Raw genomic sequence first — 26,114 nt, 5'->3', positions numbered from 1 at the left:
TCTTGGAATAAGTGGTAGGAGTTTACTTGTAAGACAAATCTTGGGTTCCCAACATAGATGCAAAGTTCCAGAATCCAAATTGAAAGGCAATTATGAGATTTGGCCTATACCTATCTTGCCCTGCCTGGAATTCTCTGCTGTGGAATGCCATACACAATGCCCTGTAGATAGTGCAGATTCTCCAGAAGCATGAACTGGAAATCCTATCCATCTATAGGTCCCCGACCCTTCATTCTGATTGGATATGCCCTGTAGATAGTGCAGATTCTCCAGAAGCATGAACTGGAAATCCTAACCATCTATAGGTCCCACGACCCTCCATTCTGATTGGAGCCTCCCCAAAATATATTTGGAAATACCCAATTTTTATGATGATCAAGTGGTTCATTAATCCTAATAATGATAATGAATCTTCAGATATAACCCCTTGATTTGTAAACCAACTACGTTTAAAAGAGATTGATATTTCATGATGTGAACTGTAAGTTCTTTGAGTCATCCTACCACTATACCTGCATACAAGACTAATACAAGGCAAGACCAACAACAAGTCTAGGACAGGGAGAGAAACATCACCAAACACGACCTAAGATACCAATTCCTTGACATTCACCAAAAAATAAGGTATTATCAATTCAGATCTACAACTGATTCATCTTTATCATGTGCAAAATCACATACCAAATCAATAAGATATATTAAATATAATTATTAATCAACAAATCAGTTACAAGAAAATTTAACAACACCTCAACAACATGACAGTTTACAGAAACTATCCATCTCATATCCATATGGCAATTTGCAAACACACAATAAAAGGATTATTTACTTTATTTACTTCAATTTCTCATATCGACATATATCTACAAAACAGTTTACAGAATCCCAATAAAATGAGAATCCACATGCCCTCAAGAATCTCACTCCATCAACACTGGCAAATTAGATAGCCCCAATATGAAGACAGCTTACTGGTACTCTTCCAACAATAAATTTATCCTACAAGACAATGATAAGACCCACAATTTCAGGAAGTTATTACAAATGCCACATCAACAATATGCACTACGCAAGCCAGCATACATACCCCCAAGCTCAAAAACAGAAACATTTGCAGTTAAAATACCTGAAAGCCTCTTTGAGTTGAGGACAACACCAATCAGAGCCAGATTTTGTCATTTAATCCAGTAAAGAAAAAGTAACTATCAGAGAGAATTATCATTATTACAATGAACTAACTGTCAGTATCAAAACTATATCTGATCTTTTGGGCACCCAATTTCTCCATGACCCATTGCTACAAAATGGACAAATGGAATATTAGTTATGTAATGGATTATGCTTCCTCAGTATAAAACCAATTTTATCTGCCGTCATTTCTTATCAGACACATAATCCTGGTGGAAAAGCTGAACATTTCTATATATTTGAACTTAAGACATTAACAAAAACATAAAGAAATCCCATTATCGTGATTTCATCACCTTGGCTTGTTCCCAAGGCAAATTTGAAAAAAATTATTTGCAACTTTTATTCCTTAAGTAAAAGTGAATCCAACATACAAGGAAAAAATTCAACATTATAAATATAGAACTAACTTGTGTAAATATAAAGGCACCAAGTGAAAAAAAAAAGGTAGATGCAACAATTGAATATTTCTGGAGAACAGTGCCACATGCCAAAAGTCAAACACCATGACCGTAGAGAAAACTAGTTTAGAAGATAAACATCCAAAGTTTTACCTTTAACTATTGGGCAACATATTATTTGAAACAGATATACACCTTGTGACTCGTGGGTGTCATTTAGCATCCTAAGATTTATATTGACCACATATTTCCCAAAGAGGAATTTCATGTTAAAAACAAGGATGGTGAAATCCCTAAATTTAAGGGATATCATATAAAACTGCTGGGATTCTAAGGAGGGCTAGACTCCCGACAACATTTCTTGCCCACAAAAATCTCAAGGCACTACTAAAATCAACTAAGGGTCCAATTGGTCCTACGCAAAGTAGCAGGTCCTCTGATTCATTGCTCATGTGGACGACCATATATAAGAGAGACAGGGAGATCAGTCCAAATCGGTTTATGGTGTTTAGATTGAGGTGTGTCAACATTTTAGAGTTCTAAGCAGTTATATTGTGGATAATATTGATGGAAATATTTCATTATATCCTAAGCTCTAACTTAATAGATTGCCATATCACTTTGTGGGACATGTATGGGAGGATATTCCAACATGCCATGTGGGGAGAGCTCAATAGAGTGCCACTTGTGACTTGGGCAATGGCTTGGAGAGAAGAGTTTGTAAAAAAGTCTTAAAGGTGTTCTTGGTGACATGTGTCCACCATTGTTGAGTTACCTATGACAGTGTCCTATCATTTATAAGGTTGGCACCCACCATGAAGAGTCAAGCTTAGAAGCTGCTATTTATGTAGGAGTTATACAAGAATGAAGTTACTATTTCATGTTAGTTTACCTGAAATGCAAGAAGGGCCTTTGAAGTTGCAATTACTTATTTGGCAGGTGCACTTTCTTATGCAAGTCCAATAAGAATTGGCAGTTGCCTTTTCAGCATGAGTTGTCAATTGGAAAGTTACCATTTGCATGTTTGATGGATTTGGCATATTCCATCAAGCATCTTCATGCTCAGGCATGGGTGTTGCAAACCTTTGAGATTTATTGCATTCTAAACTCTATAAATACAAGTTTTTGCTACGAGAGCTTAAAGGAGATGTTAGATTCCTTCCAGAAATGGAGCAAGATGTGAATCTCCATGTAAAGGCTTAGAGCCTACAAATGTATTGTAACCTTGTTGCTGAATAATACATTGGCTCTGTGTTTCAGAGTGTTATGTTTTTATCTGAAAAGGTTATCCCCACATATATCTGTGTTTTGTCTCATGTCTTATTCTTCATGTTTATGAGTCTATTGTGTTGAATCTGTATGTCATAATACTACTAAAACTTTCTCGGATCTATCAAGACCTATAAATTACACCTACTTTCCTTTAGGGCCCGTTTGGCTGCGGGAATAGGAATAGGGAAAAAGGAATAGCTATTCTAGAATAGAAAATGGGGGTACATATTCCTATTCTCTGTTTGGTTCAGCCAGAATTTAATGGGGAATTCACGGACCCAAAAATTTATGTTTTTTAAAATAAATAAAATTGGAATAGGAATACGTATTCCAATTCCACCTATTTAGGTGGAATTGCAAAAGCTCATTTTTAGGCCAAAATTGGAATACGTATTTCTATTTTATTTCGTATTCCAATTCCAATTTGGTGCATCCAAACAAAGAATACAAAATTTTAAGAATTTACATATGCCTATTCCGCTTGTATTCCCACTGCCAAACGGGCCCTTAAGGATTTAATCCCAAGAAATCACCCATATCTATTTCCGCTTTTATGGCATAGTAGTATGTGCTTGTATCAACTTGTTGGATTGGAATATTTTTTAACAAATTAAAAGAGTTATTGAATGTGCCTACATTAGTATAGATTGTGGAAGCTTAAAAATTGTCAACCAAGACAATGTTTGTTTGATTTTTATTCAAGACCACACATGCCAACTAAGTGTTGAACATAATTTCGAAATGAAAATCGGAAATTTAATGCTAATAATCTACACAAAAGCCCATTGCACGAGTCATTCCATAATAAGGAAAACTATATAGTATTTATTGTTATGAAATGCTTCCGGAAAAGCCTATGCTACAAAGAAACCAATTTTTTTTGTACGTTAGACCTATACACATTCTAGAGTGACAAAAAGAAATATAAAACTAAACTCTTTATGAACATAGCCCAACAAACAAACCATTGAAAACCCTAACTCTATTTACATAAGCATTGCTCCTATTAGAAAATAACTAAGTTACCGATTCGGATGCGGATTCCGAAGCGGATACGAGATGCAGGGATTTTTTTTTTTTTGGATGCGGATGCGTGAGGAAATATGTATATATATATATATGCAAAGAAATGCAAGAAATGCAAGAAATATACAAAAACAAATCATTTGATAATATGACTATGAATCTATGATACTTAACCCTTTATCAAAATTCAAGATATTTCAAAATGCATATGATATATCAATATCAATATGTGCTTGTCCAACATTAGCGTTTAGTCTTAATTTTTAAACAATAAGTTCAAATAGGTCATGTTCAAGATTCCAACAAAATAAAAACATAGTTAATGATTGAAGTCTAAAGATTCAATCAATCAGAGTTTGCCTTTGAATCATATGGATTCGCAAGAAAATCCACATTCTCATCATCATCTCCAACTGCTGAAATATTATTTGAACCAAGCATGGTTCCACTTATGCTAGATGCACCATGTGCCACGCTATCATCATCACCGTCTCCAATTGTAATAAGATCATGAAGTGTTGCATCCAAATTTGCACACTTAGGGGCTACGTCCCAAAGCTTTGTTGCCCCTTCCTTGTAATGATCATTCTTACGTGACAAAAGACGCAAGTTGGTGTGGACAAAGACCAAGTCCTCAGCTTTCTTGGAGCCCAACCGGTTGCGCTTCACTGAATGGATAAAGGCGTATGTACTTCAATTCCTTTCAGCAGCAGAAGAACTAGCAACCTATATAGTTGTCACAAAACATACAAATGAAAAGCAAATTAATTTTAAAGAATGTGTGAAACACTAAATTCTAAAATGCAAGTGTAAGCATAAAAGTTTAAAACAAATTTACAAAACAAAATAAAAAACTTACTTGTGATAGGACCTTGATTGCAAGAGGTTGAAGATGCTTGAAACGTTGACCATACATGTACCACCATGTGATATGCAAGTGTAAGCATAAAAGTTTAAAACAAATTTACAAAACAAAATAAAAAACTTACTTGTGATAGGACCTTGATTGCAAGAGGTTGAAGATGCTTGAAACGTTGACCATACATGTACCACCATGTGATAGCTCCCATTCTATTTTGGTCCTTTAGTGCAAATGGAGAATGCCTTAACCCCGAAGCAAACAACCCAAATTCTTCCCTCACTTTTTCATGCATTTCTTCCAATGGGAAGAGTCTTGTAAAAGCTTTGTAGCACCCCTCAACAACCTCCTCATCTGCAAATGGTGCAACTCTACCCGGCATACCAACTACCTCCTCACTGTAGTACCTAGGAGATAAGGCATATGCAAGAAGGTGCAATGGGGTAGTCATCTTATTCCAACAATGGTGGATAATTGCTTGCACTTGGGTGCATAAGGCTTCACATTGTGTGGGGTCACTCTCATGTGCTTGTATAGAATGTTTTACCTTCTCAACCATGGTGTCCATGCCATCATACACATCCCCCAAGCAAGGTGTATCTGTATCAGCAAAACGGAGCATAGTCATGATGGGCTCAGTGAAATCCAATACATATGCCACACGAGCCCACCAACTCTCACTCAAGATCAAATCCCTGATCCTTTGTGCGCTTTCTGAATTTGAGATCTTCCATACACCCCATTGATTACCAATGACCATTTGGCCCAATGCATCTTTTACCTTGAGGAGTCGTCTCATAACAATTGTATGAGATGCAAAACGGGTCTCAGCAACCTAAGCAAGTTAACAATATGTCAATTGATAATATAATTATAAAGTTTAATTTTTAACTAAATTACAAAAACATGAAACTTAGTAATTAAAAAAAATTAATTTACCTTCAGCAACTCCAATTTGGAGTATGTTCTAAAAATGGATTGTGACATGTGGTGGTTGGTCACAAACATCTATATGTCCTCCCCCTCTTCATATATTTTCTTCACCCAATCTACTTCAGTGCCAATCCTCTGCATGATCAAGTTAAGGGAGTGAAAAGTGCATGGTCCAAAAAATATGCTCATACCGACTCTCAACCAAAGCATCCGCACCCCTGCAATTTTTGGCATTGTCTGTAACCACCTATACCACATTCTCACTACCCACCATCTCAATGGCCTCGATGAGAATTCTAGAAATGAATTCGGAATCCTTCACTTGCCCCTCACAATCAATAGCCCTCAAAAACATTGCCCCTTTGGGGGAAACTGCAATCACATTAGTCAGTGGCTGGTTTCTTGTATCCTTCCAACCATCTGACATGGTTTCTTGTATCCTTGCAATCACATTAGTTAGACCCGAAGTTTTCCAAGATTTTTTGATTGGTTGAAAGTCTTTCTCTATATGTGCCTTCTCTTGTTGCAATAGAGTTGTACGCACCTTTTCATACCCCGGGCTTGTGTAGTCAACAGGTGATTCTTTGATTGCTGCCACCATTTCCTTCTAATATGGCGATCTCACCAAGTTGAAAGGAAGCCCATTCGCATAGAGGCAACGTGCAATAGCTTCATCAGCGCAGTCTCTTGCCTCCATTTTAAATGCGGTGTGCACTGGGCCCCTTTTGCGGGTTGAAATTTCCACTTCTTCCTCAGCCTCTCCTAGCACAAGTACTTGCAAGAATGGGTGTTGGGAGGATGCAATTGGTTCAGTGGGTGTCTGTAGCTTGCTCTTTGAGGAAGGACCTTGATAGTAGCTTTTTTTTATCTATTGATCAATGCATCAGCAGCTTCTTGTTCTGTAATGTCCCCTCTTTAATATGACATGGCATTGTTCGTGGATTTGCCTATTACAAACTCTCGTAGGCAGATGGGATTGATGAGAGAGTCATTTTGGCATTTATTTGGTGATTGGATGGCTTATAATGCTCTTGGAGATATTATTTTATTTATATGGGGCCTACATGTTATAATTCTAAGTTAAGCTGCACTTTTTATTTTATAAAGTTAATTAATTATAAAAGTGCATTATAATGAGATTTTATAATGGATGCTTCTAGAAGTTCTTAGTAACTTCTTAGAATAGTGAATAAATAGAGGGCTTGGCCTCTCATTTGCATATGTGGGATTTGATAACTCAACAACATCTTCTATGAGCATTTGTGGAGCTTGATAGCCTGCAAATATTCGGCATAATCCTTGAGAATGATACCTCTCAAGAGATTGCATAACTGAGGAAGTGAAAGACCTTTTGAAGGGTTGCACATTGGAAGTGGTACTCAGCCATTTCATGTTGATCTTCATTGGTATATTCAGTTTGGACAGAGATTTGATTGAGGGTTTGAAGGTTTTTGTTGCAAGAAGCCTAGTGCTTATTAATACATCAAGAGGATCAGTTCTTGGATATAAATCAGGGCATTTCTGAGGCGTTTTTGACAGGTCCTGTTATGCAACAACGGCAAACATTTTTGCTCATAACTTCCAACCGGCTAGGAGTCTGATTTTACAATTTTGGGAGGTCATTCTACCACCCTAGGCACCCCTTTTCTTGGCATTTTCGGCAGCTAACACTCCAGCAATTATTTTTGCCAAGGGCCGCACAGTCTGCACAGGTACGACTGTACCTGCTGGCCATACAGGGTCTGATCTGGAGCAGTTTCCTGGGCACAGCACTGTTGTTCCAGCTTCAGTATTCGACCACAGCATTTTTGGCAGTAATCAGGTTCCATTTTGATTGCATTTGGTTCAAAAAAATTGCAAATGTTATATTCAGATATAAGGGTTTAAAAGTTCAGTCACTGTGTAATGGTTTTGCAATAATTCAGTCATTTGTATTCAGTCAAAGCCTACTGTGAAATCATAATCAGTCCATTCAATAAGGACTCTTAGTGTTGCATATTTGTAATAGTTTCAAGTGTCAATTAATTGCAAATTCTCTGAGGTAAGTGGCATCTATATTGAATGCATATCCATTGGGACTGTTCAACATCATTGTTTTGTGTAGTTTCGGCATTAACAATTTTCAATCAGTTATTTACTATCAGCAGTTTAGTTGATTACATGCCAAGTGTTTGACGGAATATTTCCATAGAACATATTCAGTTTCATTCTACAGCAGTACAGTACAGATTGCATGCTAAGTGTTTGACAAAAATTCCTTACTTCAGCCTTGGTAAGTTTAGCGGTATTTTAACAAAGATCTTTACATGTTCTCTTATAAATGAAAGTATTTCCGCACTAGTCATCCTAGTACCATTTTTGCCTTTGCACATTCCAAATCCTTTGCCAGCAGGGCCCATAAAATGAAGCTTCACTTGGGAATATGAGCTATTAAAAGGTTTTCCTTTGTTACTTTGACAATAATTGCACTTCCAATAGTATGAGCCACCTCCTGAAACCTGTGATATCCGTGTTGTATGTCTCCACAAAGGAGAACCTACATCAATTTTAAAATTATCAGTCCCTTCCCCTCCTTGGCCCCCCACTGAACTTTGACTAGCACTACCACTGGTATCCATTCTTGCCTAGTTTTTTGCAACCTATTTTATAAGAAAATAAATAAATTTTAATTAGTTCCTAATAACTATGAATATCAATGATCATGCATACAAGTGGAAAGAAGTGAGAAAACCTACTTAAATAGATACCCCAAGTTGCTTCTACATATCTTTCAAAAAAAAAAATTTGAAAAAAAACTTTAAAAAAATCTTCAAGAACTTGAAAAAAATCATCAAAAACTCAAAAAAATTCATCTAAATACTCAAGAAAATGATTGATCACTTACCTTGAATGGTTTAAACTTCTTTGAGAAAGCTATCTCTCCCTCTTCAATCTATCCTCTTCGAAAATGCTGAACTTAGCTTCACAATGAAAGAGTGGCTGTAGGTGCAAACAAAGTTCTAAAATGACTGTTGTGAATGCTTCTATATTGACTTCTAGGGTCGTTTTAGGGTGTCATAGTGAAAAAACACTTTAAAAATGCTTTCCATCACATGTCTTAATGCAAATTTAAGTTTAAAAATATTGTTTTTTATTTGTTTTTTGGGCTTAGCCGACGCTGGGCCCGCGGATGCCCTGCAGGTGCTGGCCAAAAACTAGCCACAGGCAGCCGGATGTGCGGGGAAGTTTCCACGCACATCCGGCTGGCCGGAATTCCACGCGCATCCGGCTGCCTACGGCTGGCTTCCGGCCAGCACCCGTAGCGCATCCGGGCGCATCACACATCCGTTCGCCTCGAATGCGGAAGCCACCCCTGACGCCCACGAATCAGTATCTGAGGAAAATAACAATAAAATGAACTAATGGGGAAGTGCACCAATAAAACCAAGTCCCCACACATCTAATTGTAAACACTTCAAATCAATTAATTAAGATAAGCAATTAGGTAATGAGCTAGTCACTGAAAGTGAAAATTGATTGTCTACACTGCATATTAACTCACTAAAGAAACAACCTGGAGAGCTTGTTAATCAAGCAATATAAAGTTGACTTAAAAGTAGTCCCTAATTAGAATCGAAAGTTGACTTAAAAGTAGTACCTAATTAGAATCTAAAGTTGACTTAAAAGTAGTCCCTAATTAGAATCCAAAGTTTCAATTAAACTAGTCCCTACTCTGAGTGATTCATGAATCTACCGCCTCATATAGTTATTCCCTTTGGAAAGAGCCTTGAGTTTTGAAATTCTACAAAAACATGTTGTGCCAAGTTATGTCCACATATTCCACCAAACCTGACTAAGTGGCGCAGTTTAACCGTATCTTCAAATTTTATTCCTCAACCATAGCTCTGACCATTCTTCCAATTTTCCCTATGTACCCCAAGTCACAATCCATACACTTAATGCAATAAACCCTACTCCCACATATCCTCTCCATTACACTCTTTGACGATCCAAGCTTCTAGTTGCTTGTCTCATACTTTCTTTGAAATTTTGCCAGCTTGTGAGAAAACCCCCTTCCAAAGATCCTGTTAAAGGCATTCAATGAACCTCCATCATCCCCCAAAAAAAAAACTTACCACGTATTTCTCTTTCATTTATGACTGCGTTATTGGTCTACTCACTCTAATGATTTTTTTTTTAAAAGTACTTTCTTTAAGTACTCCAATATCCACATCTACTGTCCTCGTGAATGTTGGGATAAGGCTAGTGAATTATATCTCCTCTCATGAAGGTGATGTTAGCCTACATGAATGTGCTCCAATATCCACATTTACTGTCCTCGTGACTGTTGGGATAAGGCTAGTGAATTATATCTCCTCTCAATGAAGGTGATGTTAGCCTACATGAATGTGCTGTCAAGCTCTTGTCATCAGACTCTTAAGCCAATAAAAAAAATTACAAGAACAACTCAAAGGTAAAAACTTCTAGGAAAGTAGCAACAGCTGTCAAAGTTAAAAAGCAATTTAGACAAAGCATACTTGTAGAAATGAAAAACAAATTACAGTTTGGAAAGATCCAAGTTCCATTGAGAAAGTGTGGTAGTTATCATACAAAATATGTATTGTATATAAATATAAATACTACAATTTTGGAGTAGAAGACGGTGACTACCTACTTCAATGCATAACAAGATATGCATATAGAATCATAGATAACACCTACAACTTCACATTGCAATGTTGTGATTTGACTTCACTGCATGTTGCCGTCTGGATAACTTTTTTGTCAAAGGCTTCTTTTCTTCACTACTCTATTGAAACTTACAATATAATATTTTACAGAGTTAACTACTAAGAATATAGGCATACATAATTGTTTAAGGCACATGCAATTGAGAGAATAACAACATTTAGTATTTACTAGATGAAATTGTAGATGATGTCAACAATTTTATCTATCTGATGCTACAGTTGTCCATTGAAATACATTACAAGCTGATAACACTAGCATATGCTGACAGAGATGCTTGTATTTCTTATGTGAATCAAAAGTCTATACATGTTTAAATAAGCCATGTGGCTTCTCTTAAACTGTTCTCATAATCAATGTCATCAACTTGGTAACATGCACAACCAACTATCAAATTCTAGGAAGATTCACCAAGGTCAGGACTATTAAATTTTGTCTTTCTAACATGCAATGAGGATGTCAAGAATATTTAGCTTAAATGAATATACTTAACTGCCCTTAAATAGTTGAAAAAGTTATTCTGTTTCTCGAGAAATCGGAGCATTATATTCCAGACACCGGTGAATTTGTACAATCTGCAACCATGGACCTGAATCAGAGAAGCACTCTGTAATGCTATTACGGATTTTATTGTCTCTTCAGAAAAACCTCAAGCTTCTTTCAAGCTCTTATTCGTTAATCAAATTATGCTGTGTGGGTCTTTCATGAGAGAAGTGACCCAGCATATAAACACTGTCAGCTTGACTATCATAGGAGCAATTTTTTCTATCTCCACCTATACCTGCAGACTCGTTATTACAACCTTCACCTTCAGACTTTGTTATTTGAGCCTCAATTTCAGATGAACAAATTGGCTCATTGGTTCTCCCAGCAGTCGTGGTTTCCCAGGCATAGGATCTCAACGACATAACATGTTGAATTGATTTTATTTTATTTTATTTGATGTTATTTTATTCTCTTATTTTCATTTATTTTTTGAAATTCGAATATGAATAATCTATTTCAAATTATACCTTGTCGATCACCATTTATTATATCTTGGAATTACTAAAAACATCACTCTGTGCAAACCATTGGAAAGTTAAACACGACAATGTGATGAACCTGATCAATAAACACTGAGTGGCTGCCGATCAAGTTGTAAGGAAAAAGAGCAATCCATAGATAACATGTATCCCATTGCATCATCATTTCTAAAAATGAAGAATTCTATAGTAGTCCAAACCCTGAGCAGGGGAAAAACATGTGCGAAAATTTGAGCCTTGGAATTCCTGGTGCAGTAGAAAATGTCTAAATTGACTTCGACAACACCTAGTTTAGAGAAACAAAATGGTAACAAAAGGAAGGAAGCAAGCAGTCTACTGACAGCAGTTCACTGTTTAGAATCCTAACTCTGCTTGACATAAGAGTGTGTGACAGAAACGTAGAAGAACTTAATAATTTCAGCCAAATTTGCGGATTTTATTTTTCGCGATAGTTAAAAGCAAATTGAATCTAAAATTACAATAAAAAAGAATACCCAAAAAGGATAGTGTACAAGTAGATCCGCGCCCCATATTTGTAATGAATGTCTTGGACTAACCCATATTTGAAGGCATTGGCGGACTGTTTAACGACTCTGTCTATGCATTTTACATATTAAAAATCTTTCATTCATTCATTCTTTGGCGCGAACTAGCATTTTTCCCATTTGCACCGTCCTTCAGAGAATAGAGTAACAGCCTCATCATCGATCCCTAAGGCTAATCTAACCAAATTATTTGGGGTGTACTATTAATAGAAAAGACAACTGCTGCGAGTTAGGAATGAAATTAAATTATTTGGGGTCCACTCACAAAGCGATGTATATCTGGCATTCACAAATTACTGAGTTCAAGTCGCTTTGAAACTTACAATTTATTGTGTTCAACTCAGTTTTCCACCGTTCTTGTGAGTTTATAAAAAGCGGTTCATATTCTATTCAAAAGATTCTCTCACATCCCTAATTTCACTCTGCCTTATCCAATATTGCAAGTTCCGAAGCAAAAAACGAAAAATGCAAAATTTAACAGCAACTATTCCGTTCACAAATTTCAAAGCCGAAAGTATACGTCTTGAAATTACCTTGAGATGAACCTCTCCAAAAGGCTTTCTTTGCTTCGAACGAGCTGCCTTATCCAATATTGCAAGTTCCGAAGCAAAAAACGAAAAATGCAAAATTTAACAGCAACTATTCCGTTCACAAATTTCAAAGCCGAAAGTATACGTCTTGAAATTACCTTGAGATGAACCTCTCCAAAAGGCTTTCTTTGCTTCGAACGAGCACGAGCGTGCTTGGGCTTCCTCACGATCCTTAAAGACTCTTCTCCAATAAGGCGAACACCTTTCTCTGTTTCGTTACTGACAGCAATCTTATCCCGGCCATGTATTTTGTAATAGGAAAGAACGCCATCCTTAAGAACAAGCCAACGGGACTTCCATCCTTTGCCATAATTCACCCATTTATACACGATCCCCGCTATGTCAGTAGTCACATTGTTAGGCTCGTCACATGCTTTGCAAGCACCTTCTGCCGCCTTCGGCCGCACAGAAGGCGACCTTCCTCCATTCTGTTCAGTAACAGAGATCCCCTCAGCCCGACTCGCATTATTGACAGGGGCTGTGTCAGTGAGAAGTGATGTATTTCTGGCAACTGACGTGCTGGAAGAGCATTTCTGTGGCTTGTTGTATCCAGGAGCCTCCACTGGCGTGGGGATCTTGGAAAATTTTGTTCCGTTAACTGACTGAGTGGCTTTGTCCCGTTCAAGGGACACAGGAGCGATGCAACACAAAGGATTCATTTCAAAATGCATCACTTTTGGATCCGGCCGAGGGATTTTAACCACAGGAACCTTAAACACACCGCATTGCGGTAAATTACTGGACTCTTTTTACGTCAGCAACCGAGAAATGACTCACTGCATAGAAACAACGCCACGTGACCGTAGAATTTGGAGGCATTGACGGGAAATTCGTTGATCACAAGCTTCCGGGTTTCAATCCAGATTTTGAAAGCCGTTAAAGAAGAATTCATAACTACTGCCGACAAATTTCCAATAAAGTATACATTAAACGCACTCCGAGCCGTGCGGGAGCAGAATCATTACGAATGAAAACAGCACTCGACGAATTTGCCGCAAATAAACGGTAGGTTCCCAGCAAAAGAGGCAAAACCGCTTGAGAAGAATGATTCCAAACTCAGACCCGTCACACACAAAGACTTTCACAACACAATCTATTGACTTTCAAAAATCCGAGCGACTTTTCAGCACAACTTGCAGAGATCGCCAGAATTCTGTGAATTGCCGAAAACAAGAAGACGAAGACCAGGATCCAGCCACGCCATTGACACCTTCTAAACAAACAAACCAACCCCAAACGTAACCAAACCCTAAGCTTCACAGATCCAGCGATCCACGTCCCTGATCTCAACGACATCAAGCATTTCAGAAACCGTTCGAACGAGCGGAGACAGCCGAATCCATTTCATCCACAATTGAATTGCCGCAACCATTAACATTAACTCCCATTTGCAACGTTCCAACGACGAACAATTACTCTGCAGGCTCCTTGAATACACTCCATCTGCCCGCTGCAGACGCAACCATGATGACACTACATCCTCCAGGCACTAATCTACCCTCCAGTTGGACACATCGGACGGCTCTGCTGGTTGGTACGGATCACATGGGCCGTCAGATTCTGCGACAACGGCTGCATTTAAAGCAAAGCCCGGTCGGGTTAAAAGCGAGGGAAACGAGAAAATGCTTTAATATAATATTGGGAGCTGACTGAAAAAGTTTGAAAAATAAATTAATGTAATAATATCGTTATTCTGTCAATTATGACGTGCCGAGGTAAAGCCGGCGGTGGCGACGCTGTAAAATCAATGAAGGTGGTGGTGGGGCCCAGCGTCATTTGACGAGATCGACGCGGCAGATAATTTTGCCGTCACGCGGGCGATTATGTCGAAGGCATAAGCGGCCTCCTCACCATCATGTGACCTCGTGACGGTAAGACCAACTTTGGCAAGTCAGTTGTATACCGAGTGCAAGCCCCCCACCCTTTGTCCTTCATAACGTGTTTTTGCTGTCACATACCCATGCAATTTGCCGGCAGATTTTTCCAACATTCTTGGAAAAGGATGGAAGGAGGAAAAACCTTTGGTTTTACAAATGTGATGTGTTTCAAGGAATATTTCTTAGTATGTTTGATAATATTTAATAATTAGTAATGGCTTCTTGCAACTTTGGCAAGTCAGTCATATACCTAGTACAAGCCCCCCATCCTTTGTTCTTCATAACGTATTTTTGCTGTCATATATCCATGCAATTTGTCCGCAGATTTTTCTAACATTCTTGGGAATATATGGTAGGAGAAAAAATTTTGGTTTTACAAATGTAACGTCTTTCAAGGAATATTTCTTGGTATGTTTGATACTATTTAATAACTAGTAATCGCATCTTGGTGTGCAATAGATATGTTAGAAGATGTTTTGATGATAAATAAAACTAAGTTTGATCTATTTATGTATATATTTGTATAGTATGTGATATCTTGAAATCAACTACACATCCACTTAAAAGGATACAACATGTCTTAAACCAAACTTCTACAGATAGAAGATAATTAAGATCCTAACTCTATTAGAAATAGGTTCGTGTTTGATCTCTCTCTCTCTCTACCCCACTCGTCTCTACCCACTCTCTGTATCTATCCCTCTCTCTTTCTATGAATAAATAATGAATTTATCAAGTTAATTAATAATTCAATAAATAGTGCAACTAGATTTTTACTTGAAATATTATACAAGGGAAAACATATTAATTTTCATTTGCACTCATAAAACATTTAAAGATAACCTTAACAAGAATAATGAAAAATGATGATTCATAAAAACAATAAATCTTTGAAGATGAGGAATGTTGGCCAAATAGATTTGACACTCAATTTGTGAAAAAAAAGATTGTGTGTATGAATGTCTACTAAATTTTCAGCCGTATCCATTCATTCAAATCACAATTTAGGATGTCTAATGTTCAAACCACTGTGGATGTTTTAAAATATTTGCATCACTATTGGTGCATGCATATATAGACCTCGACATCATTTCTATCATGAATCGTCATATGACTTCTCTGTTTGCGCCTACATGGTGATTAGGTGGCAACCTTGTTATTTTGACTTGGTCAACTATTTAAACTTGCTAGATTAATTCATGGATTAGATTAATCATGTCACTTGCTATGTTAACTATTTGGGAAATTAATGTTATTAAAGGATTTTTAAGTTATGTTAAACGAATGGTTAAGTCATTTTTACAATCATGGTTATGATATTTCGTAGACGTGATTTATGTTCATATTTTGATGTATGTGTATGCATTGTAGTTATGATGTTCACATATGATGTTTTATTTTCGATTGATGGGTACTCACTCCTTTATGTTTGCGAGTGTTTGAGTGTCTGCAGGTGTCGAAGGCGAGGGTGTGGCTGAGGTAGAGAGAGTTGGCTTCTTGGAAGGGGATAGATGGATAATCTCTGCAGCATATCACACATCACTTAGTCTAGTGTGAATTAATGTTGATGCATTTGATCTTTTCCTAGTACATAAATGGTAACAAGTTAGTGAAATGTAGTTAAATGACATGAGTATGGTTCTAATTTTTGAAAAGAAAACAATTGCACCTTATAGTTCTATGTTTTAAAAGATTTTTTTTTTTTTTTTTAAATGGAATTGATAATTTTCTTTATGACAATCCTATCTAAATTCCTTAAAAAGTTGTGTTTTTAAATTAGATTGATTTTTGATATTATTGGGGAGAAGGTCATCTTTATTTCTGCTATATTCGAGAGTAGTGGAAATGCCCATTTTCCACCAAGAATGGGGCAGTTTCTTCCACAACTGAGGTAATGGAGGGGGAAATGATAAATGGAAGGGAGGAGGAATCGATGGAGGGCAGTAGTGATGACTAGGTGTTGGAGAGGGTAGCGCTCGCATTGGAGAAATTGAAGGGGCAGAGTGTTTTTCAGGTTTCTCTATTGTTGTCGTTGTTTTAAAAACTATATTCTTCATGTTTTCTTAGCCTAAATTTGGAAAATGATGAAAATATTTTGTAACTAGGTTGTTTGTGGTTTAAATTTTGTTATTGGTTAAAGGGCATAGAGATTGGTATTTAAGTTTTAAATGAGGAAACACAAAAGTTTACTTGTGGTTGTACAGTAGGGTTGCATTGCAATTTCAAGGAGATCATGTTTTGAGAACCCTGGAAATTTTCATGAGACCTATACATTTCTTGATGTTGTGAATACTATTTTAACTTAAATTATGTGTGTTGGCTTGCAACACCCACTCAACCCAAGCGCTAAGTGTTGCTTCATGCAACGAAAACACTCCAGCCATGCAAAATACAAACAGCCTCATAATGAAACACCCTTTGTCTCAAAATTTCTTTCACACAAATGCAAAAACATGATTTCTTGATTTCATTTTGATTAAAGATTAATCTTTTGTGCTCAGTAAGCATAATCTTGATGAAATTGGTGTATTTTTAGGGGTATAATAAGATCAAATTAGAAACGTGAAAATCTTTTCTTAATTGTTTTAGTTTAGCTGGAAATTACATTTGTATGCCCTTTTAGAGTTAAAATGCACAGTCTTGTTTCTCCCAACAAAATGCACCTCCAGAAGTGGCATCGTGACATGTATATTAATGATATCTCATTTCGACTCGAGTGTTTGTTTTCTTGTCACTTTTGACCTCACTTCTCCAACATCTAATGCTCGAAATTCTATTACATAGAGGAATCTCAGACCATGCTAACAAATAGGCAACAAAATTTGGGTTGAACTTAAGATTATTCCTATGTGACAATAATGATGGATTGTATAAACTTAATGCAGTAGAAACCAAATTTTTGAACATATAACAATGAAATTGTAGCATTAGTTTGTATTGGGTCATCTTAAATCTCTGGAAATGTAATGAATCCATAGAATTACTGATTCAAAGACTTGGTTGGAAATAACCCACCTTTCTTTGTTTTAAAGGTAATGTCATCATAAGATGTTTGAGATTAAAACATACTTGCCAGTTGAAGATGTAAGAAAACGTAGTTATATAACATAGTGCTCTTTTATTTCAACTTTTCCTGTGGCAGTATTTGTATATTGTGATCACATATGTATATAAAATTAGATATTATTCACCTTATAGCAGATTACTTTCTAATGAGAATCAATGAAATCCTCTTTGTGATAAATTACAGCCTGTTGATAAGCTTTAGGATCTAATAATAATTGGTACTTTCTTGGGCTACTACCTATATTCAAGTGTCAATTGGAGAGTTTGTTAAATTATTGAATGTTGTAGTTTTTTTTTTACTTGAGCTTATGAACAAATGTGTTGTTGAGTAGGAGGAGAGTCTTTAATTCAATAAATTTAGTTAACTTCTAAGTTTAGATTTCAATCTTGTGAAGAAATGTTGTGGAGGAAATGGTGGTAAGGCTGTTGTATTTTACAAATACTGAGTGATGTTGGATACCTGTAGATTACTAAGAACATTTTTGTGAATTTTGTTAAGTCTTAAGTATGGTTGATTTATCTCCTTATGGGATGGGTGTATATGGCATTGGGAGGGTAGGGATGGATGCATATTGTTTTGCTTCTCTCAACCTGTCGAGTGTTGCATGGCAGGATTCATGACGGTTTGACTCTCCATGTATCATGTTGGCAAATTTAGTGCTTGGCCAAGCCATCTTCATTATTTCAGTTGAAATATTGTTATCTCTGACATTGTGTATGGGTAGATATGCATACTTTCATTGAAGCATAGAGTAGATATGTTGATTTGTATATATGGGTAGATATGTTCTCTTTACTTTTTGCATATGTGTTGATGTGTAGAATGTTATTTTATTACCTGCCATATGTCTGTGATTAGGCTACTTAGCACATGGATGTCTATAGTGTGCTTCATAGCTACATCGGATCCATCTTGTTCTAGGAAGCTAACCTTCTTGTGCCAAGGTCGAGGTGTTCTTCATGTCAAGAAGAACCTCAAGGGAGTAATTACTTTGTGGTTGGCGTGGTAAAAGTTCCTGGGCCACACCCTATTTCAGATAGCAGATGGACGTCGTTCATTGGCTAAGGAAACAGAACACTCAGAAGTAGGACAACGAACACTTTGAAGTTGCAAACCCCTATTGGTTGATCACTCATTCTCTCCTTATGATATATATGCATTTTTGGAATGTACCTATGTACCATATTCAGTTATGTCGACATTTCATTAAATGGATGTAATGAAGACTTATGAGACTTATTTTTTAGCATTATATTTTTCTAAACAACATTGTAATTGGAGTTGTATCAAACTATGTAATATTTTTCAATTGTCTAAATGAAATTTCTTGTCTTGTCAACTCCATTGGTTATGTGTATCTTTGACTTTCCACTTTTTTCGTAGTTTTGGATGATTTAGCATAATGATGTAAAAGTCAGTCCTTACAATTTCCCATCGAAACAAGTTCCAACCCCAGATCCATTCCCTTTTCTCACAACCATTAAGTATCAAAAGCTTGTTCACTTTTTTCTTAAATGTTAAATTATTGTTAAAGGAAACTCTAATTTTTTTAAACAATTCAAAAATAAATAAATAGAAGTGTTGTTAATTATTTTAAGAAAGTATAGAACATATGCTTTACTTATTTCTTGAGGGGGAAACTTCACTTTTTTCTTGGAGGATGACATTCAATTTTTTTGAAAGTTTGAAATACCAACCAAGAAATTATAAGGAGTTTTAAGATATTTCACTTATAATAAATCTAGAATGGCTACTCTTAAGTTTTTCATATTCTTAAACATGTTATTGGTTGTACATATAAGCTTCCCTGAGATCAATTGCAGTTTCAGACAAATTCCATTTTTGATTACCCATTGATCAATGTCCAATAGGATATGCACACAATTGTTTTGTTAAAAAAGCCATAGAAATGAGAGTCATGAACCATGACAACGATCCATGGTTGACTTGAGCAAATCCACAGTGATATGCACCATATCCATCTTTAGATTACTAAGAATGATTTTGTTTAATGTGGGTCTTGGCATGGCCATGTTTAGTCTAGGTAAACGTGCTCATGCAATTATGCTTTGCCATACATTATTTATATGTGAATTCTTTGTTTGTGTAATATTTCGTCATCTATATATATCGTTCTATATTTTCCTCTTTATATCTCCCTCTATATTCATCTTTATCTTTATCTTCTTCTTACCACTCTATCTCTAGACACATCCCCCCCCCCCCCCTCTCTCTCTCCCCCTCCCTCTCCCTCCTTATCTCTCCTGTACATATATATTTTTATCTACCATTTCTATCTATCCCTTGTTTTCTCTACTTATCCCTCTCCTCCATCTCAATCTATGTCTCCATCTTGGTTTTCATCTTCGTCTTCCTCTGTATTGTTGTCTTCTTAACTCTTTCTCTCTCACTCTTCCCCCTTCTATATATGTCTTTTTCTATTGATCTATCTCCTCATAGATATCTCTCTTAGTCCAGATTTGAAACATAACATGACCTTGTTCATAAATAATGTGGAATACAAATCATAAAATTACATAAATAAAAAAGTTATTTATGTAAAATTGAATCACTCATTCTTTGTAAATAATAAGATTTTTTTAAAATATATAAAAAATTAATACAATAATTAAATAAATATTAGTTTCATCTTATCTAAACAAATCAAAACCTAGACTATTTTGTTTGATTCAAATTTGATCTTAAGCATAACAAATAGAAACCCAACCCCCCCCCCCGCCAATTAAAATAATACCAAAACCATTAAAGATAATCTAAATTTATCTCTTAGAAAAATCTTATCTAAATATTAAATTTTAGTTTTGGAATGACTAACTTTTGAAAAAAAACTAATAAGACAAGAATCTGGAGCACTCAAGAAATTAGTTCCTTATTCCAAGAACTATTAAGAATTAAATAATGCGTAGGATTAAACTCTTGCGTATGAGGAGTAGTTTGAAAGTTAAGTCAAAGTAATAAGGAAGTAAAAGAAACAAATCTCTTAAGTTGATTTTACCAATTTACATGTCTAACGATAACAAGTTTTAATTATACCAATTTACACATATAAGAGATGGTTCAAAATATAGTGTGAGAAGAGTGTCCAAGATGCTTTTGATGGCCATCTAAACCTTTTTAGACCTTTTGAACCATTGACCTCAATAATCAACTTGCCCACTTCATATAGGGGAATGCATTCAGCACACACACACACACACACACACACACACACACACACACACACACACACACACACACACACACACACACACACACACACACACACACACACACACACACACACACACACACACACACACACACACACACACACACATATATAGTGGGAGATTCTCTTCCTAGCTTTAGAATTAGTTAAGATTTTTTGCATACTAGTTTCTCCTCTCTCGAGGATGAGGATGATATGCAAAAGTTTTTATCACGAATTTGGTTGTACTAGAATGCTTGAGGTTTAATTGATCTCCACATAAAGTATTTTGCAAGTGATGCTCGCCATAGGATTGGTAACCTTGAATTTGGTTACTTATTGGCTAATGCCATCTCTTCCAGCCCTGTAAGATTTTCCCTAGCTAAGTGTTGCCCAAGTTTCAATTCATATCTCTTTTCTTTAGGGTTTGAGTCAAATCAAGTATTAATGTCTTGAGTCTGAGTTTAGATTGCCCATAGGATGGCCTTTCTTCTCATCATTCCTTTGAGCTAACTTGATGCAGGAAATTATATGAGCAATGCACTAGTCCATGGCTAGGTGATTAGGTTTTGGAGGGTTTTTTATGCATCATCCCAATGAGAAGAAGGTTTGGATCTTCTATTGATTTGTTCCTGACCATGTTGAAGACAAAGATTCAATAATATGTTGCAGTTTCCATGGAAGACATTGTAGATGATCAAGGATCAGTGAGCAAAGAAAGCAATTCATGCTGGAGAGAACAATCAAAACCCTCCTGAAATCAAAATATGAAGATGAGTAAATGAGCATCGTCGATTCAATGTATGAACGGTTTATATGCGATCATGATAAGTTACGTGGTTGGGGAAAAGTAAAATTGATGAAAGAATGCATGTCATTGGTTAGTTGAAAGTCAAATGCTTATTTGTCAGCTAGGTCCCATTCATTTTATTTCAAGTGATGCTTTGAAGTATCGTAAGATCATAAAAGGTCAAGAGTTAAGATGATATGCCTGATTGTAAGATCACAAGATCATAAGATCGTAAATAGTCAAGTACATTGTATCATCAGAGGGTAGCGATCAAAGGGTTAAGAAGTCATCATGATATTGTAAGATCTTGTCATCGTTAGATCAAAGATTGGAAAGCTTCAGAATCAAAGTTGAGATACTACAATGAGATTGTGTCATTGGCAAATCATAAGTGTTGTTTTTTTATCTTAACATCATGACTGTATTTTCAAGTCTATGATCTCATGATATATCAGCCAGCGTATGATCGTAGGGGTTGGAATGAAGACTTTTGACTATACGATAGACAAATTATCGCATCATTGCAAGATCGTAAGATTGTGAGATCACAGGCTTAATAATAACAAAGAACTTTCAATTTTCTTGGCGACCGTTAGATTTTAGTTGATCTACGGTTGGCATTTTCACACTTTCCAAAGATGCCTAAGGTTTAACTAATGTAGGGAAATGACCATCGAACATGTGGAATAGGCAGGCCCAAATTGCAAAGTAAATGAAAAAGAAAAGGTTTCACGAATCTCATTTGTCTAATCTTGAAGATCAATGATAGTTGTATAGTTACACATGATGGAAGGCAGTCAAGTATAATGTTACGAAGTTGCAAGGAACAATGACAGTTAACCTAGATAGTCATTGCATCGTCACTGGTAATCATGTAGTCAAGAATATTTAAGTTATGAAGTGGCAAGATAAATGAGAATTGCATCATTGCGTTGAATGAGGATATCAAAATTATGATAGTTGTGATGCAATGAAAGGTCTTTGGTGGCACCATCACATCAGAAGAAGATATCATATGAACAATAGTTGTGAAGATGTGACATAAAGGAAGAGATAGCATCCAACCATTGGATCTTGGCAGATTAACGACTATTGTATTTCCACTTTTCAAAGATGTATAAAAGATAACCAATGCAGGAATATGAGAAGTTGACACGTGGAACAGGTGGACCCGTACTACAAAACAAACTAGTAAATGAAGGTCTTCTTAATCTCAGTTGTTAGATCTTTGAAATCAATGATTATCAAATCATCGCAGGCAAGTCAAGGTAACTCATGGTCAAAGTTGTGACGGAGCAAAAATATAGAAATCACATAGTTGCAAGGTTAGATGTAGGGTTAAAGATTAAAGTCATGATAGGGTGAAAATAATGAAATTGCACAATCGCATGGTTAAAATCATAACCTATAGTTAAGGATGTGAAGCCGTGAGAACCAATCATCACATGAGCACAGGGTAGAAGACATTCAAGAAGTGTTAAGTTGTGACCTGGCGACTGTAGTAATAGTTAACATCAAATGGTCATCACATAGCACAAGTAAGAAGTGGTAGTTAAATTTAATGTTGTGAAATCACGATCACAATTAAATTGTAGTTATCGATAAGTCATTGTGGTTAATAGAATGGAAACATGTAAAGTTGCAATCCAGAAAAAGCAATAAAGGCTAATCGTGTCATTGTATGGAGTAAAGGTATCAAAGGAAGTAGCATTTCTTTTGATGAAGAGTTAACCATAGTTGTTAAAGATCTGGGTGTTTGCATGGTCACAAAGGATTAAATGAAACCTTGAGTTAAGTATACGATAGAGCAAAAATCAGTCTGTCGCATCAAAGAAAAGTATTAGATGAATTGAAGTTGTGAACATGCAACATAAAAGGAAAGTTGAATCTCAATGGTCAGATTTCAAGAAATCAACGATGCATGTTTTCCCACCTTTCATAGATGACTAAAGTTTGATGAATGTGGGAAAATGCAACATTGACACGTGTCTACAAAGAGACCCATGGAGGAGATGGTAAGGAATAAAACAAAGAAGGCTTATCATGATTTAATTGGGACCATTGATCTCATATCAACAATGATAATAAAAAATACAATAACTGTTGGAATATGAATTATACTGAATTGGCACCAAACAACATAATATGAAGAGAATGTTGATTTCTATAGGATTTTCAAGATTGCATGAAGCTAAATAGTCATGATGTGTTTTCAGGAATATCATAGATGCAGAATCTTCGATAAAAAAGATGCCACATATTCATATAATTGGATGATTTTGTATTTTATTCTCATTTTCTTTTCTATTTTGTGATTGTTTCTCTATTGAACTAAAGAATAACAAAAAACTATAAATATAGCCTCATTTGACAATACAAAGGTTGACAAACTTGATGGTGAATTGGTCTATAATTCCACTTACCCTGTTTTCTTGTCATGTTTTGTGAACCATGCATAGAGTAGTTTTGCATAAAGAGTTGAAAGACAATCATGTAAGATTATGTGAATAACCATATGAATTCCATTTCACTTTAATGCTTGCAGTATAGTGATTCCATTATGTTTCTTCTCTTGTTAGTTTCATAACATGTTAGATAGTTTTATTGGGAAATGAAAGATAAATGTGTATGAATCTATTAGTTATTGGTTGGATTCCATTTCATTCAAAGCTAATAGTGAAAGTAATTGTGTTTTTCCTCATGTGCATATCTCTTAATTCCTCTTATGCATTTAGATGATTAATCTATGTTTAGAATAGAAGTAAGAGTCATAAATCTCAAGATAATCTACTACAGTTATTCCATTGGGTGTGATAAGTTATTCAAATATATTTTTCCTAAATTGTTTATGTCTACAAACAATTTGGTTATCCTTTATTGCTCTCGGGTTAAGAGCTTATAATGTCAAAACTTTTGATCTCATAAAAACACATTCATTACATATCATTGCAGATCATAAGGGAGTTGTACCCAGTAATTCAGAGGGTAGTGATAGAATACATACATTAACCCATTTCTTGGTAAACATTATTTTGTCTCTCCAAAACATTGGGTATCAAAGAGTCGGGTTATAAAATCTAATAGGAGGACAAATTGTTAACCAACCCTAAGTCACCTACTAAGCTTGTTAATGAGAATTTTGTCAATTATTCCTCTCTCACTCTAATTGAGGATGAGGAGAATTTATACAATGCTCTTTAGTGCCTTGACATTTTTTGTCTTGCATCCAAATCATCTCTTCAATGGCACAAAATACTCTATTACATACAATCACTCGTTCTAGTGTTATCATGACTCTTGCAATATAGTTGGAAATGGATATTTCAACATGGAGAGATATTCGACTTTTCAAGCAATCATTCTGCCTTCCAAGTTTCTTTGATGGATCTCTGGAATGTGGTATTGACCAAAATTGAAAAGGAATTTATAATATTGGATTAATGAGCCTCTTTATCTTATTGGTAAATTCCACATTTGTTCCAAGGTGTTGAAATCCACCCACATTTACTATTCTTCCTATTGGGCTCCCACCAAAGCCTCTTACATAAAGTTGGAGAAGCTCCATAGGGACTTTCTCTAAGACTTTAGAGCTAATCATCATGGGTTTCACAGAGTTGTTTAGGAATTTTGTTGTCTTCACAAGGTGTCCAGAGGCCTTGGCCTTCTTTCTACCTTGAATAGAGATGAGTCTTGGAGAATTATTATCAGGCATTATATGTCTCCAGGTTTTAATGTTAAAAAACTAGTTTGAAAGGAGACTAGTTTTCAAACCCTTCTCATTATGCAAAATCCTTTTCAAATCCAAGGCACATTTGTACTCAAGAGCATTTGGAAATCCTAGGAGGCTATCAAGCCTTGGGTTTGTTGGGTTTGTGATGGGTTTCATGATGGGCTTTCTATGAATCAAAATAAGCTTTGGTGGTCTCCCCTCTTTTATGTTCAAGGGGTCTTGCTTGTTAGAGCTCATGATCTCAATGATTTGCGCTTTCATAAACATGGCATCAAAACACCCAAAGATTTATTTTCCATAGATACTATGAATCTTAGGAATTGGGAGGATTTGCAAGTTGAGTTTAGTTTGTCTCACCTAGATTGACAGACTTATGACTTACTAGTTCATGCTATACATCCTCACGTGCTTCACAAGTTGGGTGTTCAACTTGTTAAGCCTTGCTGGAAAGATTGGAAATGATATCTTTGTAATCCTCTTTCAAGTTACAAACCCAAGACGGGGTTACTTTTGGTTGGTTCCGCATTTGTTTATGGTCACCATTCTTAATCAATACTAGCACTTGCAATCTTCTCATAAATCCTAAAGACTCCTCCTTACTATCTAGTCTATCATTATTGAGCCAAAGATTGCACACTTTTCTTGGTGTGTATTATTTAAAGGTTTTCCCTTGGGATCTTATCTTAAATATTTAGGAGTTCCTAATCTTGAATGTCTTTTATGAGGACACCCATAAACCTTTCTCCACATTTTTTGGTTATTTTAGAGATCTCAATAAAATTGGAGTTAGATTACAACTTTTTTAGGCCTAAAACATTTTCTTGTCATATGGCTCTATTGGGTGATGAAAGGAAACTTGCAACAAATAATAT

At 35.9% G+C, this 26,114-nt stretch overlaps 2 protein-coding genes across 2 annotated transcripts in view; both read right to left on the bottom strand.

Moving 5' to 3' along the window:
- Positions 1-14,150, bottom strand: part of LOC149570014 (oxysterol-binding protein-related protein 1A-like) — an 81,088-nt gene extending 66,938 nt beyond the window's left edge. The window contains exon 1 of the mRNA XM_089822675.1: positions 12,669-14,150. Coding sequence (XP_089678801.1) covers positions 12,669-13,241 — 573 coding nt within the window. The 5' untranslated portion in view covers positions 13,242-14,150. The remainder of the gene's footprint in view (positions 1-12,668) is intronic.
- LOC149570015 (uncharacterized) lies at positions 4,086-12,547 on the bottom strand. Its single transcript, XM_089822676.1, has 3 exons — positions 12,514-12,547; positions 4,750-5,584; positions 4,086-4,616 (listed from the first exon to the last, which is right to left on the bottom strand). Exon 2 carries the CDS (start codon positions 5,546-5,548, stop codon positions 4,844-4,846), a length of 705 nt encoding a protein of 234 aa, XP_089678802.1. The 5' UTR covers positions 5,549-5,584; positions 12,514-12,547; the 3' UTR covers positions 4,086-4,616; positions 4,750-4,843.
- Positions 14,151-26,114: the final 11,964 nt, after the last annotated feature.

The sequence above is a fragment of the Cupressus sempervirens genome, chromosome 3 (genome assembly GCF_028749045.1).
Source record: "Cupressus sempervirens isolate cs-2001-9-10 chromosome 3, ASM2874904v1, whole genome shotgun sequence".
In the NCBI taxonomy this organism is placed as follows: domain Eukaryota; kingdom Viridiplantae; phylum Streptophyta; class Pinopsida; order Cupressales; family Cupressaceae; genus Cupressus; species Cupressus sempervirens.
The sequence above is the reverse complement of the archived record's forward strand: the minus strand, read 5'-3'. Positions and strand labels throughout refer to the sequence as shown.